The 18,648-nt window shown below is 42.5% G+C and overlaps 1 protein-coding gene across 2 annotated transcripts in view; it reads left to right on the top strand.

The window, feature by feature from the left end:
- The first annotated feature begins 69 nt into the window (after positions 1-69).
- The window catches only part of ANAPC10 (anaphase promoting complex subunit 10), a 34,713-nt gene continuing 16,134 nt past the window's right edge, over positions 70-18,648 (top strand). The window contains exons 1-5 of one of the 2 annotated variants that reach the window (XM_069976865.1): positions 70-287; positions 1,897-1,977; positions 3,572-3,696; positions 4,674-4,764; positions 7,186-7,306. In XM_069976865.1, the coding sequence (XP_069832966.1) occupies positions 3,582-3,696; positions 4,674-4,764; positions 7,186-7,306 (327 nt within the window). In that variant the 5' untranslated portion in view covers positions 70-287; positions 1,897-1,977; positions 3,572-3,581. The remainder of the gene's footprint in view (positions 288-1,896; positions 1,978-3,571; positions 3,697-4,673; positions 4,765-7,185; positions 7,307-18,648) is intronic. The other variant, XM_069976866.1, reaches the window with a different exon arrangement.

Here is an 18,648-nt window from a genome sequence, read left to right as displayed (position 1 = left end):
AGGACGACGTAGGCGTTGCGTTCCACTATGGAACGCTACGTTCGTTCGTGAGTCGCACAATATGACGTCACTAGCTGGAGCCGAGCTTTGAGAGGCTGGCGGGGGGAGACTGAGAGTCGTTGGCCGCGAAGCTTCTATTCCCTGGGATGGCGCGTGTGTGACCGGCGGCGGCAGTGTGTACGTGCTGCTCTCATACAGGGGGGCTCTAGTGTTGGTCTATAGGTGACTGCAGCCATCCCTTACATGTCCACTGCTTATAAGGTTCCTGCATCAGTCCTTATACACAGGTATAACATGTACTCACGTGACTATGGAGCTGCTTAAAGGGAGTGTCCAGAATTAGAAGACTTCTTTCTTCTATATATATACTGTATATAGCGCCACCCTTGTGTACAGGTTGTGTCTGGGATTGTAGATTTAAAGGGGGATTCCGGTCTAAGTTATTGCCTATTCGCAGTATACAGAATAACAATCTGATCAGTGGGGGTCCGACTGCTGGCAATGATGGAGAGCACTGCGCTAGGGGCCCGTTAGTTCTCTATGGGGCCATCAGACATGTGAGCGTTCAAATGGTACCAATGTTATTGATTTGTAAATTACTGCTATTTAAAAATTCCAGTCTTCCAGTACTTATCAGCTGCTGTATGTCCTGCAGGAAGTGGTGTATTCTCTCCAGTCTGACACAGTGCTCTCTGCTGCCACCTCTGTCCATGTCAGGAACGGTCCAGAGCAGGAAAGGTTTCCTATGGGGATTTGCTGCTGCTCTGGACAGTTCCTGACATGGACAGAGGTGGCAGCAGAGAGCAGTGTGTCAGACTGGAGAAAATACACCACTTCCTGCAGGGCATACAGCAGCTGATAAGTACTGGAAGACTGGAGATTCTTTATACAGAAGTAAATTACAAATCTGTATAACTTTTTGGAACCAGTTGATTTGAAAGAAAAACATTTTTGGTGGAGCACCCCTTATAGTGGAGGTTTGTACCTGCATACTTTTATATGGATTACATAGGAACACTGAATGTGGAATAGTTTGGCCCTTAGAGAATGTCGGGTGGTGATGGGGAATGTTCCTGATCCCAGCGGTCAGACCCCCCCCCCCCCCCCCCCCCGATTAGCTGACTATCCACCTATACTGTGTACTGGGTAATAAATTACCTAATGAACTGGAAATTCCCTATTAGGCCATTAGGCCAGGTTCACACATAATGGACTGGCAGCAAAATCTGATGTGATTCTCAACACTGTCAGGTTCGATAGGTTTTCATACTCGCATGGAAACGTGCGACTCCTGAACCCGCAGCGGCCCGGTGCATATATTACCCATCCACACTCCGGCCTGCTCCTAGGGCTCCTGCAATCCTAGCGTCCCGCTCAGCCAATCACTGCGCTGCCTTGCCACACCCACTGATTGGCTGAGCGGGACGTCAGGTAAGTTCTACAGCATAAGGGCCTGTTCACACTGAGCAAATTTGTCAGAATTCCACCTGCCTCAAGGTCAAACAGTGTGTCTACGGGAGGGCTTACCACCTCGGCTCTCCTCCGCTCCCAACATTGACATGTCAGCTCTTTGAGCAGAGGGCCGCTAGCTCTCCCAAAGACCCACTGTTTGACACTGAGAATTCTGCTAGATTTGTTCTGTGTGAACAGGCCCTAACAAAAAAAAGAGTACTACTCTACTGTTGAAATAACTAAAACCTTCAAACCAATCCTTGTCTGATGTCCCAGAAGCCTTTGTTCCTCTGATCTCTCTGATAGCCGCGTGTACCCAGCAGTCGCCACATTGTGGAGATTGGGATGTGCAGCACTTTACGTAGCTGAGTAATACTGAGACAGATAATGTGGACGAGTATTTTACTATGTTCCTGTATATTAACCACATTCTGTCATTTTCAGGTTCTTCCCCCCATGCTGACTGTACTGGCCGGTTTTCCAAGCTTTAAAGTTCAGAACATCTCTGCAAAGATTCATAACAAGGTCCGTCTGTCATTAGGCTTTTATTGAGAGGGGTAATAAACCGAGCAGGGAGTCACTGTAAGGATACCCTCCTGGCCTGATAAACTTTAACGTTCGCAGAAATCAATAGTACAAGCGATTATAAGAAACCCTGTAATAGATTTTACTAGGCAAAAAAGCCTCTTTCTTTACTCAAAAAGCTTTTTCCCGGCCTCCCCCACCAACTCTATCTGTGCATTACAGAGGAGCAAAGTAAAGACGGGTTTGCTTAGTCCATTATAACCTATGGAGGAGGAAGAGGCTGAGGGGGATGAGTGAGCAGGGAGAGCAGAGAAGCAGCTGTACAGTTTGGAGACTGTCTGGGCACATAGAACACTGGATTCACAGGTCAGAAATGTCAGTGCTTATCTGGGAGCTTGGTGAGAGAAGATTGCTGATGATGTGCTGTACAGGGCTGCCTTTTCTCCTCTCTGTGCTCACTCATCCCCCTTAGCCCCCCTCCCTCTCCATAAGGCATAATGGACACAGTAATCCTACTTCTTCTGAAGTGGTGAGGGTGGGGGTGGGAAGGGGGTAGGTAAACAGCTTTTTGAGTACAGAAGGAAACTCTTTTGTCTATTAAAACCTATTACAGAGTTTGTTTTTTAAATCACTTGTACTATTGATATATATTGATTTCTGAAAAGTGACTTTTATATGACAGTTACACTTTAAGTAACTATAGATTACAAAATCCTCCAAATATTTACAGAGGCAATGTGTTATATTACATTACTGCAGGTATGTACGGCTACTTGATATGACTTTATAGTAGGCAAATCTGCAGTTAGCCGTTTTGGGGTGGTTCACTAAGGGGGTTCACAGTGTGCTAATACAATTGTAAAGATTCTTTTTATATACTGTGGATTAAAGGGGTACTATATACTACTGGGGGAGCAACGGGGGTCTATATATACTACTGGGGGAGCAACGGGGGGTCTATATATACTACTGGGGGAGCGCACAGGGGTCTATATATACTACTGGGGGAGCGCACAGGGGTCTATATATACTACTGGGGGAGCGCACGGGGGTCTATATATACTACTGGGGGAGCGCACGGGGGTCTATATATACTACTGGGGGAGCGCACGGGGGTCTATATATACTACTGGGGGAGCGCACGGTGGTCTATATATACTACTGGGGGAGCGCACGGTGGTCTATATATACTACTGGGGGAGCGCACAGGGGTCTATACTACTGGGGGAGCGCACAGGGGTCTATATACACTACTGGGGGAGTGCACAGGGGTCTATATACACTACTGGGGGAGCGCACAGGGGTCTATATATACTACTGGGGGAGCGCACAGGGGTCTATATATACTACTGGGGGAGCGCACAGGGGTCTATATATACTACTGGGGGAGCGCACAGGGGTCTATATATACTACTGGGGGAGCGCACAGGGGTCTATATATACTACTGGGGGCAGTCACCCCCTTTGTACTTAATTTCAAAGTGCTGGTGAGAGAGAAAAAAATGCTAGTTTTTCCACTAATAAGCATCAATTCTGTATGTAAATAGTTCAACAACGGTTGTGAAACGTTTGTGTGTTTGTTTTTTTTCTCCAGGTATTTGGAAATGACAACGCCCAACAAAACCCCACCTGGTGCCGATCCCAACCAGCTGAAACGGACCGGAACTGTGCGAGAAATCGGCTCCCAAGCTGTGTGGTCTCTGTCGTCCTGTAAACCGGGTACAATGATCATAATTCATCAGAATTGCAAAGAAATGACAATCATAACGTGAAAGGGAAATATTTTGTCCTGGTGATAGGATCTCTGAGAGGTTGAAGAAGGATATTCCTGTCTAATCGGCTGTGGCCACATGGTGTCCGTTATTGCTGCAATTTAATTGACTTCAGTGCAACGCATTGAAGTCACTGGAGTGTCGGACGTCCAATGCACACAGTGTATAAAATAACGGATGTTGTCTGCGCGGACGTCAAAATAATGGTGACAGTTATTATCTGACGTCTTTTGCAAACACTGGATGTTATTTTTTAGTCGTCCATGCGCAGTTTTTCTTCCCCCCCCCCCCGTCCTTTCATCAAATTTACTATTAAATTCAAAGGACCGTAAATTGCGAGTAAAATCCAAAGGACTTTTTAAATAAAGACAAAGGGCGGTCAGTCCACCTGACCTAGAATAATGGACCAACAGATGTCACTGCACTGACCGGAGGCCAAACAGCCAAATGACAGACGTAAATTTTTCTTTTCAAAAACGGAGAGGAAGAAACCTAGTGTGAACAGCGCCATAAGGTGATGGCACAGCGCTAAATTGCTGGTAATAGTAATAATATGCCCTAGGAATGGATAGGAGAGATGGGAAAACCGCTTTAGGAGTATGGATGGGAAATCCTGACATATTGTGGATGAAATGGCTACAGTATTGCTTCTACATTTCTGTACAGTATTGGGCTAACAGGCTCTTACACTTTAAAAAACTAATGCAATACAAATGTGAGATAAAATAAGGATGTAATATGGATAAAAAAAAAATCCAGGGTGGGGACAAGGTGGCAGCATAACCAAACCTGTCCCGGTGCTCCCACAGCGCCACCAGCTCAGGGTCAGGTGCACCTGAATGTTTGGCAGGTTCTCTCATCTAGTTACAGGCTCTGTTGTTTTGCGTTTTTTATTCATTATTCCTGTCTATCTTTTTTTTTTAGGCTTTGGTGTTGACCAGTTACGAGACGATAATCTTGAAACGTACTGGCAGTCTGACGGATCCCAACCGCACTTAGTGAACATTCAGTTTCGGTATACAGATCCTGTTTCCTTTATTCCTTGTGAAACGATAACATAGTCACCTTTAGGGCCAGTTCACACAGAGTAAAACTGGCGGAATTGAATCCCGTCAGCCTCCGTGTCATACTCACAGTCTATGGGAGGCGAGCCCAATTCCCAATTCAATTCCGCCAGTTTTACTCTATGTGAACCCAGCCTTAGGGCATGTTCACACTTACCGGATCCGCAGCAGATTTCATTTAAATAACTGAACACAGCATCAAATCTGCACCATCTGATCTGCTGCGAATCCTGTAGGTGTGAACGCACCCTAATAACAAGAAGCCTGATATGTTATAGATCTATAAATGCTCCTTAATGTATGTAAAGCAAGTTATGTACTGTAAAAGATATAATTTATACATATAGTACTCCACCCATTGTGGCCCATGTGTTTTGGCACCTTTAGATTGTGGTAGGTCACTGGAATGTGCAGCATTTGATTGAAGAAGTTGGATGCAGCCCCAGGAGTCCTGGAAATCATGGATACATCTTATGGCAGCCAGGCAGCCTTAGGGCTGCATTCAATTTCTTGGGTGACTCTGTCAGCAGGTTTCTCCTGTCCTATCTAATGGTAGCATAAACTAGTGACAGAGAAGCTTAGCAGAATGATGTATCACTTACATTGTTCTATGCAGCTGATCCAGAGATCTCCTCCTGAATAACATGAACAATAAGTAGTCCTCTCCATTATGTGCATGAGCTCAGTAGTCCTGGATATTCATGAGAAGCAAAAAACTCCACCCACCAGCTGCTGATTGGCAGTTATCTAGCCATGCTGTGTAGTGCCATGCAGGCCGTCACCTGTCAATCAGCAGCTGGAGGGTGGGGGAGGGGTGTGGCAAGAATCCTATTCTCCTGCATATTAGGAGAACGGCTGAACAGAATGATGTAAGTAATACACTGATCTGTTCTGCATTTCTGTCACTAGTTTATGCTGCCCTCATTTAAGGTGAAACAAACCTAATGACAGATTCCCTTTAAGCAGCTCACACCTTGTGTTTTTTTATTCTGTTCTGGTTGGAGAACTCACTGAGAAACTTATGATGCACTATAGAAAAAAAAAAAAGCAAGAAAATAGAAACGCCAATGGTTGTCTTAGGATTATATGTGACAGGCACATTCGGTTTATGCTTTAAAGTATTTAAGATGATATTTTATTATATGTGTGTTACAGTAAGAGGCTTATCCGGTGATTTATTTTAATACATCGATACATAGATTAATAAAAATTTAAATATACTGGCTGTTACCCGCCCCAGGCGTCTCGTCCATTCTGGGACAAAAAAAGGCAGGTGCCCTGCTCTTCTTCCCCCATTTGCAGGGCTGGGTAGTCTTGCACCTCTAGGTGGACATTCAAAATGTAATTTACTTTGCTTGTACTGTAAATATTGCTGATTTCTAGCATGAAAAATCTGCAGCCACATCTTGCGGTGCCCTCAGGGTCTGTTCACATTGAGGAGTAGGCGAGGAACTAAAGAGGAAAGTTCTCTGCTTGAAGTTTCCTCCAAATTCAATGACTTCTATGGGATTTCTCTAGCGGAATCCGCCCAAAGAGCTGATGTGTCAATTCTTTGGGTAGAAATCGGACGCTCGGTGGAAAATTCTGCGCGTAAATTCTGCCGTGTGAACAACAGAGAGGAAATCCGATTGAACACAATGGGACATTGCTATGTAAATAATTTACGGATTGAATTTCAAGTAGAATCCAGAGGGAAATTAAGTATGGATTCCGCTTCTAATTCCTTGCCGATTCCTCAGTGTGAACATACTCTAAAAGGGACACTAAGGGGGAGATTTATTAAACAGTGTAAATATACACCTGGTGTAAACTGCTCACAGCAACCAATCACAGCTCAGCTTTTAGCTCTGGTAAAATATAAGAGGAGCTGTGATTGGTTGCTGTGGGCAGTTTACACCAGGTGTATATTTACACTGTTTCATAAATCTCCCCCTAAGCGTTCAAAAAAAAACAACTTTTGACACGTCCTATAAATTAGATACGGGTCCTGTCTCTTGAAGAGAAGTGTTTATATAATCCCCAAAACCCATTTCTCGATCTCATTGGCCCTTGGTGCCAAACAGTTTGTAGCCAGTGGTTGTCATGAATTAGATTGCTCTGTCTACAACTAAATGGTAGATCCGATCCAACATCCATGAGCCTGCACGGAGGGTTCGGCTCTCCTCCCCTCCTAATTACCGCGCTTCCGAAATATCCTGCAGCGTATTGTTTAACGGGACTTGTTTATATGTGCAAGTACGTTCCAAGATTTTCCAGATTATTTCTAGCATAAAAGTGCACAGCGCCCACGGTTTTTACGACGCTACAAAAACATTTTGATGAGCTTTCATTGTGGTTACTTTACTATGTACTTTATTTTTCTGGCTTTACAGAAGAAAGACTACCGTGAAGGCTTTATGTATTTATGCTGATTACAAGTCGGATGAGAGCTACACCCCAAGTAAAATCTCGGTCAGAGTTGGAAATAACTTCCACAACCTTCAAGAGATTCGGGTAGGTTGATTTCATTTTTTTGAGTTTGCTTAACAAACCAGTATTTCAATATTTAACAGTGTTAGTTATGGGTTATTAAGTTTATAAACGTTAATCAGTTCCAAGTAGACGTCATAGTTTGGAGACAGTCCTGATTGTGTAACTGATTCCAGTTCATTTAGGTTCACAGCATCCCTTTTCCATTCAAAACTAAAAGGGGTACTCCGGCGTTATATTTTTCTGTCAAATCAACTGGTTTCAGAAAGTTATATTGATGTGTGATTTAGTTCAGTTAAAAAATCTCTAGTCTTCCAGTACTTATCTGCTGCTGTATGTCCTGCAGGAAGTGTTGTATTCTCTCCAGTCTGACACAGTGCTCTCTGCTGCCACCTCTGTCCATGTCAGGAACTGTCCAGAGCAGGAGAGGTTTTCTATGGGCATTTGCTGCTGCTCTGGACTTTTATACAGAAGTCGTATATACAAATAGTTGCTTTAGAGGTGTTGAATGTGCACATTTACACTTGCTAAAAACAAAGGAGGTCTAGCTCTCCCAGATTTTAAAGTTTATTTTTTTTTCTGTTAATCTTTAACAAATGTGTAAAAATAGGTAACACCCCACTGGGGAAATTTTGAGTAGCGGAAGATTTCAATAAAGCCGAAACCCTTTTTGAATATATGGAGGCACGTAGGTCACAGTCGGGTAAATTTACAGCACTAATGGAAGTGAGACTATGGGATAGAGTGTGGTCAAATATTAGGAGATTGTTGGTAATTAATTATAGTTCTATATTTACACCAATCTGGGATAATTTTATATTATGTAATAGAAAATAATGCAGTACGGAGAGGTAGAGGATTAAAAGAATACATCGTTTTTCACTGAAGGATTTCGAGTCATTTGTACAGAATGAATTCAGTGATAACTCAGTGGAGGATAATAAACAGGTTACATTACCCCCAAATCTTCTATATAAGATGGGACGTTACTAGAGTGACAGATAAAGCATGAACCATATGCTAAACTATCAGAGTCTACTTAGAGCTGGGGGATACAGCCAAAAAATAAAATCTCAATATATATATTTTATTTATGTTTTAGACAATTCACAATTTAAAGGAAATCTGTCAACACCCATGCCCTACCTGAGGTGCTTACAGTGTGCTGTAGCGAGCAGTCCCCTAGTAAGCATGGTGCGTTTTGGTAATTTTCTGTGCAGTGGATTATGCACTCAGGTCTCCTACTGTACTCCGCTCTCTGGCCGCCTCACCATTCCTTCCTCCTCCCTCTTCTTCATGAATAATCAATGCTGCCCGGCCTCCTGCTCACTCAGCTGTCAGCCAGTGTCTCTGATTGCAGATCCGTCCTCTGTAGGCAGTTAAAGGAGAAGTCCGGTGAAAATATATAAGTATATATTGGTGATTTGTATAACTTTTGGGGGGCAATACAATATTTTAATAAAACGTTTTTGCCGGACTTCACCTTTAATGTCTGAAAGAAACATCCAGGTATAGTTAATTCTCCAAATCAAATGTGTTGGGGCTGTCTTCTAGGGGTAATTCACCTGTCTAGAGACCTGCCAGCAGTTCATCCTTTGGTTCAAGTCTCCTGATGGACAAGAAACACAGGTCTTTATTTTTTTTGCTCAGTATTGTGTTAAGGCTATGTTGCCACACAGTATTTTTGCTCAGTATTTTGAAAAACACAGAACGGCTATGCTCTCACACTGTTGAAATTGAGTGGATGGCCGCGATGTTATGTCAAATAACGGTCATCATTTCAAAACAATGGCCATTGTTTTAAAATAATGGCAATTTTTGGCCATTAAATGGCGGCGATCCACTCAATTTCAACAGTGTGTGAGCATAGCCTTTCTGTGTTTTTAATCCATTAATGAGAAAAAAAAAGAAAAAATAAAGACCTCGATTTCATTTCAGTCAGGGGATTTGAATCAAAGAAGGAACTGCTGGCAGGTCTCTAGACAGGTGAGTTATCCCTAGACCACAGCTCCTACAAATTTGGGCTCAGAGATTTAACTATATCTGAGTGTTTCTTTCAGACATAACCTGTCAACAGAGGACTGCGCTGCAATCAGAGACACTGACTGACAGCTGAGCGAGTAGGAGGCCGGGCAGCATTGATCATTCATGAAGACTAGGGAGGGGAAGGAGTGGTGAGATGTGCCAGAGTGCGGCACAAACAACTCCTCTTTGACTCATTACAGTAGGATTGTAGATAATCCATTGCACAGACAGGTGAGAGATTCCCTTTAAATTTCAATTCTTTTTTATTTTTTTCTCTCTAAATACCCTGAATGTAGTTTGTGTTTGAGAATGTTACTGTCTAGCAAACTGACTAGCAAAGTGTCCTTATATGTTATGGGAATACTGGCTGTACTTATGTGGGCACCATGCCTGGCACTGTTATGGGAATACTGGGTGACCTTATGGGGGCACTCCAGCTGGCAATGTTATAGACTAGCAGTGTACATTTCTCTTCATATATTGATTCATCTTGATATAATAGCATTAATAACAGTCTATCCATCCCCAGCCCCTTCACTACAACTCCCCAATGCTCTGGTCTCAGAGTTGCAGTTTTACTACAAATACTGAGCAAAAATACTGTGTGTGTGTGAACATGGGCAAAATTTTCTTTTCAGTATTTTTGCCCAAGTTTTTGCCTCGCATTTTCTTTTTACATTTATGCTCCTTCTTACTCCCAGTTTGTCTCACTCTCCTAATTTCTTACCGTCTTGGACCATAATGGCCGCCTCTGTGCGCTTTGTAGAAAGGCGTTAAGTGCAAATATCAAGTGTAATAGTATTTTTTTTTTGACCTCCAAGTCAATATGTCTCCAGCTATCTAAACATTGTTCCCCCGAGCCGTCTGCCCTCACGGTGAAGAAACCTATTAACCTCTGGTGTACTGACCTGTCAGAAGTCTCGCCCGCCGTGTGGATGTGCGGGGGGGTCATGTAATTATGCGCTGCTAGAACAAATACAAACATGGACGGCTCCGAGCGCCAAAAAGTCTTTCCATTTCGCACTGAATAAGTTCCGTTGCGACACTAGAAAAGTAGTAGCCATTTATTTTGCTCTCTGGGCTCAACCGAAATAGATTCTGTCAGTGATATTTCTGGCCCACAGGGGGTTTATTTTATATGCATTTTCCTTTTAAGATGTCGACTCTTCCTGAGTGTGCGGAATATAAAAATAAATGTTGGGATGGGAGCTGGGTACACACAGCTGCCTGCCCCATGTCTGGCCGTTCAGGTTACTGATAATAACGTCTCTACATTTACCCTGATTCCTAAAGAGCCAGAACTCCTTGCACAGTTGTAGGATAAGCGTGCCAGGCACAATGTCCTGCGGGGCGCTCCGAGAGGCGGGAAAACTTTTTGTTTCCCTGCCAGGCCGGTCGCGGTGCATTAATCAAAAGTCTATGCAAACAGATTCCTCGCTTCCAGCACCATTGGCAGCCGGGAACTTCTATGAGTTTGGGCAAATACAGCGAACGCCTCCGCCCTAAAGGATGTTTGTGTTCTGGGAAATGTCAGAAGAACGTTTTTAGCTTCCGTTATATACATGAGACCCCCTATTGCGCGTAGCTTTTAATAGACAGAAAGAAAGGTCTAAGAGACTACAGGAATCCGGTGGTGTGTATTTATAAAGTCTATAGTAAATGTCTGCAGTTAATAGTTCTATATACTGTGTGTGTATGTATGTGTATATATGTATGTGTGTGTGTGTATATATATATATATATATATATATATATATATATATATATAATATATATAAATTTTCATTTACTATTAAAGGGGCACTCTGGTAAAAATCTTTTTCTTTCAAATCAACTGGTTTTAGAAGGTTATAAAGATTTGTTATTTACTTCTATTTAAAACTCTCAAATTTTCCCATACTTATCAGCTGCTGTATGTGGTGTATTTTCTCCAGTCTGACACAGTGCTCTCTGCTGCCACCTCTGTCCAGAGCAGCAGCAAATCCCCGTAGAAAACCTCTTCTGCTCTGGACAGTTCCTGACATGGACAGAGGTGGCAGCAGAGAGCACTGTCAGACTGGAGAGAATACACCACTTCCTGCAGCACATACAGCAGCTGATAAGTAGTGAAAGACTGGAGATTTTAAAATAGAAGTAACTTATAATTCCAGTATAAGTTTCTGAAACCAGTTGAATTTTAAAGAAAAAAACATTTTACTGGAGTACCCCTTTAATAGTACTATCATCTGATGCAGTGCAGTACTCTAAGATCTTTAAGGAGTGTTCTGACAAAATCATGATATATTGCTAGGCATGATGTAAAAATATAAAAAGAAGCCATACTTGCCTACCATGGTCCCCTGTATCTGTCGTTCTTTGGATTTCCAGACCCCCTGCTGCTGCTGTCTAGTGTGGGTCCCTCATGGGCCCCTCTCGCCTGATTGCGGCAACCCTCTGATTTACTCATTGATGATGATGGAAGCTGCATAGGCGGCGCAGCTGCAGCCGGAAGCAATAGAGTACCGAGCCGGGATCAGCGCCATTACGGCGCTGACCCCGGACGGGGTAAGATGTGTGGATCCACCCCACTAGACACCAGGGAATGGCTGCATCAAGTAATCAGATGCAGCTGTCAACTTTGACAGCTGCATCTGAGTACTGTATTAGCGGGCACGGCAATCGGACCGTGTCCGCTAATAGCCGCGGTCCCGGGCTACGAGCTTTAGCTTTGGCTGTCCAGGCATGATGGGAGTTGTAGTTTTGCAGCAGCTGGAGAGCCGAGGTTCCCTACCCTGTTAAGTTCTTATGACTGTAGAAGAACCTAAGTACCCCATAGACACGTGCACTGTGCCTGGCCTCCACTAGATGGCAGAGTTGTATCGGTTTGCAGGATTCTGTAGTGCGGTGATATTCCTCTATTACACGTCCACCGATCGGCGGCTTTTCAGATACCAAGTAAATGCGGTAATTCTTCTTCTGATGGTAATGAAATCCTTACTGTCCACTCCCTCATTCATAGACAAGCCGTCATTTTATATTTTCCTGTACAAGCCTGGCTATAAAAATATTTGACTTCTATGTATTATTATTATGCTTTTATTTTATAGCAGCCATATCCTGTTTTTTTTCCAGAATAAAGCGATTCCGTAATGTTTCGGCTTAATTTACGACTTCCTCTTGACATTTCGATTGTTCGTGATGTTCACGAGTGTGCTTTGGGTCTGTGTATTGTTAAATACGTTCTTTAGGTCTGAATAAACAGAAGTAAATGTGACATCAGCGCTAGATGGGCTTGTACTCTGTAACATCATCAGTTCTTATAGGGAGCGGCTGGGGAACAGCTTTAAAAAAGTTAAAGGGGTTGTTCAACAAAACATTTTTCCCTTCGAATCAACTGGTGCCAGAAAGTTCCGGAGATTTGTAATTTACTTCTGTTAAAAAGTCTCCAGTCTTCCAGTACTTATCAGCTGCTGTATGTCCTGCAGGAATTGGTGTATTCTCTCCAGTCTGACACAGCGCTCTCTGCTGCCACCTCTGTCCATGTCAGGAACTGTTCAGAGCAGGAGAGGTTTTCTATGGGGATTTGCTGCTGCTCTGGACAGTTCCTGACATGGACAGTGGTGGCAGCAGAGAGCACTGTGTCAGACTGAAGAGAATACACCACTTCCTTATAAGTATGGGGAGACTGGAGATTTTTAAATAGAAGTAAATTACAAATTTATATAACTTTCTGAAACCAGTTGATTTGAAAGAAAAAGGTTTTTTGCCAGATTACCCCTTTAATCCTCTTATTGCCGCTTACAGAAGTTAAAGGCCATGGACACCTTTTGAAAAGCAAACATTTTTCCAAAGGTCTTTATTAAATTTTGCTTACTTTAGCTCGTACAGCCTCTGCAGTTTGATGGGTGTGCTCTATTTTCTGTCTATACTTGTCCACCGCAACCTGCCTGGTGTGTGTTCCCCTCATCTTTCTGGAGCCAGTGTGAGCCGTCCGCCAAGGGATCTCTCCCCTTTGTCCACAATCCGTACTGCTTGTGTAACCCCCTTCTCTTCCCTGTTGCTGGATATAACATGGAGTTAGCCGGTGGATTAACCTTATCTTGCTCTTAGCACCAGCAAAATTGTGGAAAATTTTAAATAAAGACTATTTACAAGGTTGCTTCATTTTGTGGTTCCGGAAACAAGTCAATAAAAATGTCCAAGATGTTTGTCACCTTTAAGAGATGTGTTGTGAACGTTGTTCAGAGGTTAGCATCAGGGCAGGTCTTATTCTATAATGTGTCACCAAGACAATGCTATCTAATATATTGATACCATGTTGTAGAGCAGAAAGAGTTGAGCAGATTGATTTATATCTTTGTGCGAATTCGAACGATGATCGTACGTGTAAACGCAGCGAACGATCAAACGACGAGCGAGAAATCGGTCATTTTGATCTTTCAACAACTTCTCAAATCGTCGTTGATCGTTCGCAAAAAACTCACAGATTGTTCCGTGTGAACAGTCGTTCGCCGATTTAACCAATGTGTGAGATAGGCTTAAGCGATCGCGAAACGATCACAAAACGAATTTTCCGTACGATACAGCCTACCGTCTAACCGCTGATCGTTACGAAAAGAAAATTGTTAGTCCAACATCGTTAATCGTACGAACGGGCGAATTATCGTTTCGACGAAACGTAGCATTACTTGTTTGAAATCCCTGCTCATTCTGTGGTAAGGAGTCCAGTGGGCGGAGTCACTCAATGGAGTGGACTCCTTAGCATGGAAACATCAGAGATTTCAATCAATAAATTACTAGTTATACTGAATCTTTTCCCATAAAGATATATATCAATCCGCTCAGCTCCTCCTGCCCTATAACATGATGCCAAGAGATTAGGCAGCATTTTCATGCTTTAAGTTCTATAGACAAAGTTAGGTGGTAAAGCCTTTAAACATGGTATCCAGAGCATGCTGCGTTGTGTGTATAAGGGGCATATACTATGATAAAAAGCAGTATTTGTGTGTGCATAGTTAGGCCTTATTCACACATCACGTAAAGTTGTCCCTAATTGTGGATCCGTAATCACAGTCCGTTTTAATTTTGATCTATTATCCATTCCATTAAAAAAATAGGACATATCCTAGTACGGATTGTGATCACAGTACGGATTACCTATAGAAGTCTATGAGATCTGTATTTTTTACGGACGTCACGAATGTCACATGACTGATCAAATCTAAGCAAACTAGTACTGTTCACATTTCATGGAAACGGATGCAAATACGGACGATCTTCCGGGGCCCAGAAAAATTCCAGAAGGTGTGGATGAGATCATATTGCACAAATCGGTCAGGGTGGTTTCCCTCTGATGTGGTTGGTGGCCCGTACATGGACTTGTCGTGTATTCTTGAGACTTTTCCTCCAGACTTCAGAGAACTTATGATAATACCAAAACCTTCACTTCTTGCTGTTTCATGTTTTTTTAGTTTTTGCAATTTGCTGGATTTCCACGTTCACCTCGTTTTATGGACCAGCGGTGTCCTCGCTGCAGCCGACAGTTTTTACTTGACTTTCTGAAGGTATCTCTTTCTTTGAGTCGGTTTCATTTCCAGTAAACAGGCGATGTTGGTTTCCTCTCGGTAAAATGAATTTCATATTCAAATAGTCTTGTAACGTCAGGAAATCTGAACAGAAGATCCTGTTTTTTAGGACTCCCCATGTGGCTCATCTGCCTCCAGACCCCACTTATCCCTTAGGAGATCGGACGGAGTAAAAAAAAAACAAAAAAAAAACTATATAGTATACGAAAATTTCTTTTCCGTGAATTTTTTGCCTATATGGTTTATTCTTTGTGGAGTCTACAGATCTAGTTTTTGTGGGTTTTGTTCTTTATTTTATGGCTGTTATACCGCTCTAGCTGAAATATAGTGGCGTACGGAGATCATCCGGGTAGTGAGATGACAGCATTGGTTTTTATAAGTTGCCCGATTAGAGGTAAGAGCCCCCATATCATTGCCGCTACCAATGTCACACCTATTTGTAGGTGTTGCAGTTAGAGTTCCCACTACAGAATCAGTGTGGGAATTTCAAGCGAAGGACGCACGGCAGACTCGGCTTTAAGTTCTCCCTGTCCCTATGACTTAATGATTCTGAACCTCAATCTGCCGAACGTCCAGACGAATGGGCCAATTATCAACAACGAGCTCTTTCAGCCTATAATCGGCTCGTATAAAAGTGAGCAAACGCCCACTTGGGACTCAGCTTCCAGGTGTCAATCAAGCAGGGAGGTGGGGGGAGGGAAGAAATTCCAGCTTGCAGCTATTCAAAAACTTGAGGACGCCTATTTGACTCCTTGTACCAGAGGAAAATAAAAAAAGTGTGTCTGTACATCCTGGAAGCACAGCTGGATATATGAAAGGTACCAAGTGTCTCCTTGTCCTAAAAGCATCTTACAGTGTCAGCAGTTTGGAACATGAATTACAGGTGACTAATTCCTTTTAATGGCCCCACAAGTGATACAGGGCTACTAGCGAGCACCAGTCTCTGTGATCGGCGCTTGTTTTTGGGCGGTATTCGGACTCGTTGGCTAATGTAAAAGGACCCTTAGAGCACTGCAACCCCCTCAGGCGGCTGATTTGCAGCTCTAAACAAGTCTGATATTGATGGGCTATCCAAAATGTTATACTCCCATGGGAGCCCGCCCCCATACCACAGCCCCTGGGTAGCCCGCTCCATACATTAGAAAGGGGCAGGGCAGCCAGGCTTAATCAGCTCTGTGGGGGCGGGCAGTGCTCCTAATGATCTTATTGGACCGTGTAAACTACTAACTGCATCGGCAGCGCAGAGGAGGAAGGTAAGAAACAAACCTTCCTCCTCAGCGTCGTCTTTGTAATAGAGGGCTATCAGGGCTATTCGTCTAACCTGCTGATAGTTCCCCTTTAACCATGTCATAGGTGTCCATGTGACACTAGAGCTCCTTTTGCCCCAGACATCTGATTTTCATTGAGGACATCTACATAGAGATGATGTATAGCGCCTCAGTCTAATGATGCGGTTGTGGTGTCCATACACGGATTTCGGAGTTACGGTGAAAATATTATATAAATATCTGGTATAGATATTAGCAGTGTGGAGCGGGATTGCTGAGGCGTGTTTGGCCGGCGCAGGGTAAGAGATGATTTTGTCATCAGTTCTCTATCTGCAGAACAGGTTAATGTTGCTTGTGGTCATGAGCTTAACAATATTAGTGTTTCGGATTTATTTTTTTAGTTTACTGATACATTTAGCAAACACGGAATGTGTCTTGGAACGTCTGTAAATTGGTTTACAGTTTGTACGGAAAGAGAAGAATGGAATTATCCATTTAGTATGATAAAGCGTCCTTAGATGTGTAGTGAAAGCGTTGTGTGTGTTCTTGGACGGTCACAAAGAACGTCCACACTAGGGCCAAGGTATAAACTGTAATAACATTTTATCTGTTCCCTTCACAGCTACAGCTTTCAGGGCACATCCATTTACAGTATGTGTGTGTGTGTGTGTGTGTGTATATATATATATATATATATATATATATATATATATATATATATATATATATATATATAATATATAATATTATGTGTATATATATATATATAATATATAATATTATGTGTATATATATATATATATATATATATATATATATATATATATATATATATATATGTGTATATATAATAAATATATGTTCCAAGAGAGACACACTGCCAGAAATTATTTGGGTGCCGTCAAGTAGAGGAAGACTGATAATCCGCTCCAACTGGTAACGCAAATCAAGACTTGTTTATTCCAAAGTAACCCTTGCATATGTGGGATCTTTCGATGCCACAATGGCGTCCTTCTCGAGCGTTTGCAGGAATGCAAGGTTTACTTTGGAATAAAATCTTGGGTTCCACATTAGTGAGAATGGGGTAATCACAAATTCAGGATCTGTTGGAAACTCTAAGGTCCTTTTTATATGGACCGATTATCTCTAACAAGAATTCCTAACATCGCTAGTTTACCCCATAATCGTCTCCAAAGGTCCAGCATTCAGCAAAGGAGCAAGTCATTGTCAGCTGCAGGAGATGTCAGGATGAAGACTATGTATGTAAATGGCCGCACTAATAATACAGTGATTGTTTGTGTGGCCCCGACCACTTGATTGATCGTAGCTTGTAAAGGCTCAATGGAATCGATGGAGCCACATTATAGAGGGGAGGGGCTTTCCTTCCTTTGGGGCCGGCCAGCCCACCTCCAGTGCTTCAGGCCGGGCCAGTGCTTAGTAATAGATTGGCGCCGTTCGCAGGAACTGGGCCGCAATAATTGTCATGATCATTATTCTGACGTCCGCGCAGTTGTCTGTAATTTTACACACTGTGTGCGTTTGACATCCGTCATTCCATTGACTTCAATGCACTGCATTAATATCACTTAAATTGCGGCAAAAACTGACATCTTTTATGTTTTTGGAACGTTGTGTGAACATAGCCTATCTTTTGGAAATCCTTTGTTTGTTTGTTTTTTCTGGAGTAGAAGACATTGTTGGTTACATTTTTAACTATGGTACTTTGTTTTTTAAAATCTTGAATGTCCTGTTGCATTATACTTTTAGGGTCTTATTAGACAAAGCGGATTGTTTATCGTTAACCTGAAATCGTTCACCGTATTACACAGAACAATAGTCGTTAGTTATACGACACATTAATGATTTTTCGATCATTCCCTGTAATTTCACAGAACGATTATTGTTTAAATTCGAACGATATAACGATTTTCCGCACGGTAATCATCCCGTGTTATAGGGCCCTTACTCATGGGCGTTCCTTGTTCAGTTTTCTCAGCTTCACACTTATAAGACGAAGGAGCTGTGACATAGGTTGCAAGTAACAAACAGAAGACATTTTGAAATGTAATGTACTCCATGTTCATATGCTGACCTCTCTCTGTGACCTTTGGCCCATAAGCCCCTCTGGTGTAATGCGGATGGAGTGCAGCGCGTGCTGAAAGAGAAATACATTGCCCGAAATCTAAGCCAATCATATAGGGTATATAAATTATCTGAATGTTTTTACTTGCCAGGAGCGAGAATGCATTAATATATTTAGAGCATATCATCTCCCTAAATCCAACAGAGAGACTTCTAAATCAATTGTAATTCTATTCATTAGGAGGAGATTTATGATGAGTATCAAGGATGTCCCCACCTGTCGAGTACAAACATGTGAAGACAAAGTTTATTTGGTGTAATTAATGGGGTACTCCAGGGGAAGGGCTTTTTTTTTTTTTTTTTTTAGGTATGGCCGGCAACCACGTCCGCTTACCTCCCTGGCTCCCTGTGGTAGTATCTACATATG

This window comes from Dendropsophus ebraccatus, chromosome 7 (assembly GCF_027789765.1).
Source record: "Dendropsophus ebraccatus isolate aDenEbr1 chromosome 7, aDenEbr1.pat, whole genome shotgun sequence".
Taxonomy (NCBI): domain Eukaryota; kingdom Metazoa; phylum Chordata; class Amphibia; order Anura; family Hylidae; genus Dendropsophus; species Dendropsophus ebraccatus.
This window is presented reverse-complemented; position numbering and strand designations above follow the sequence as displayed.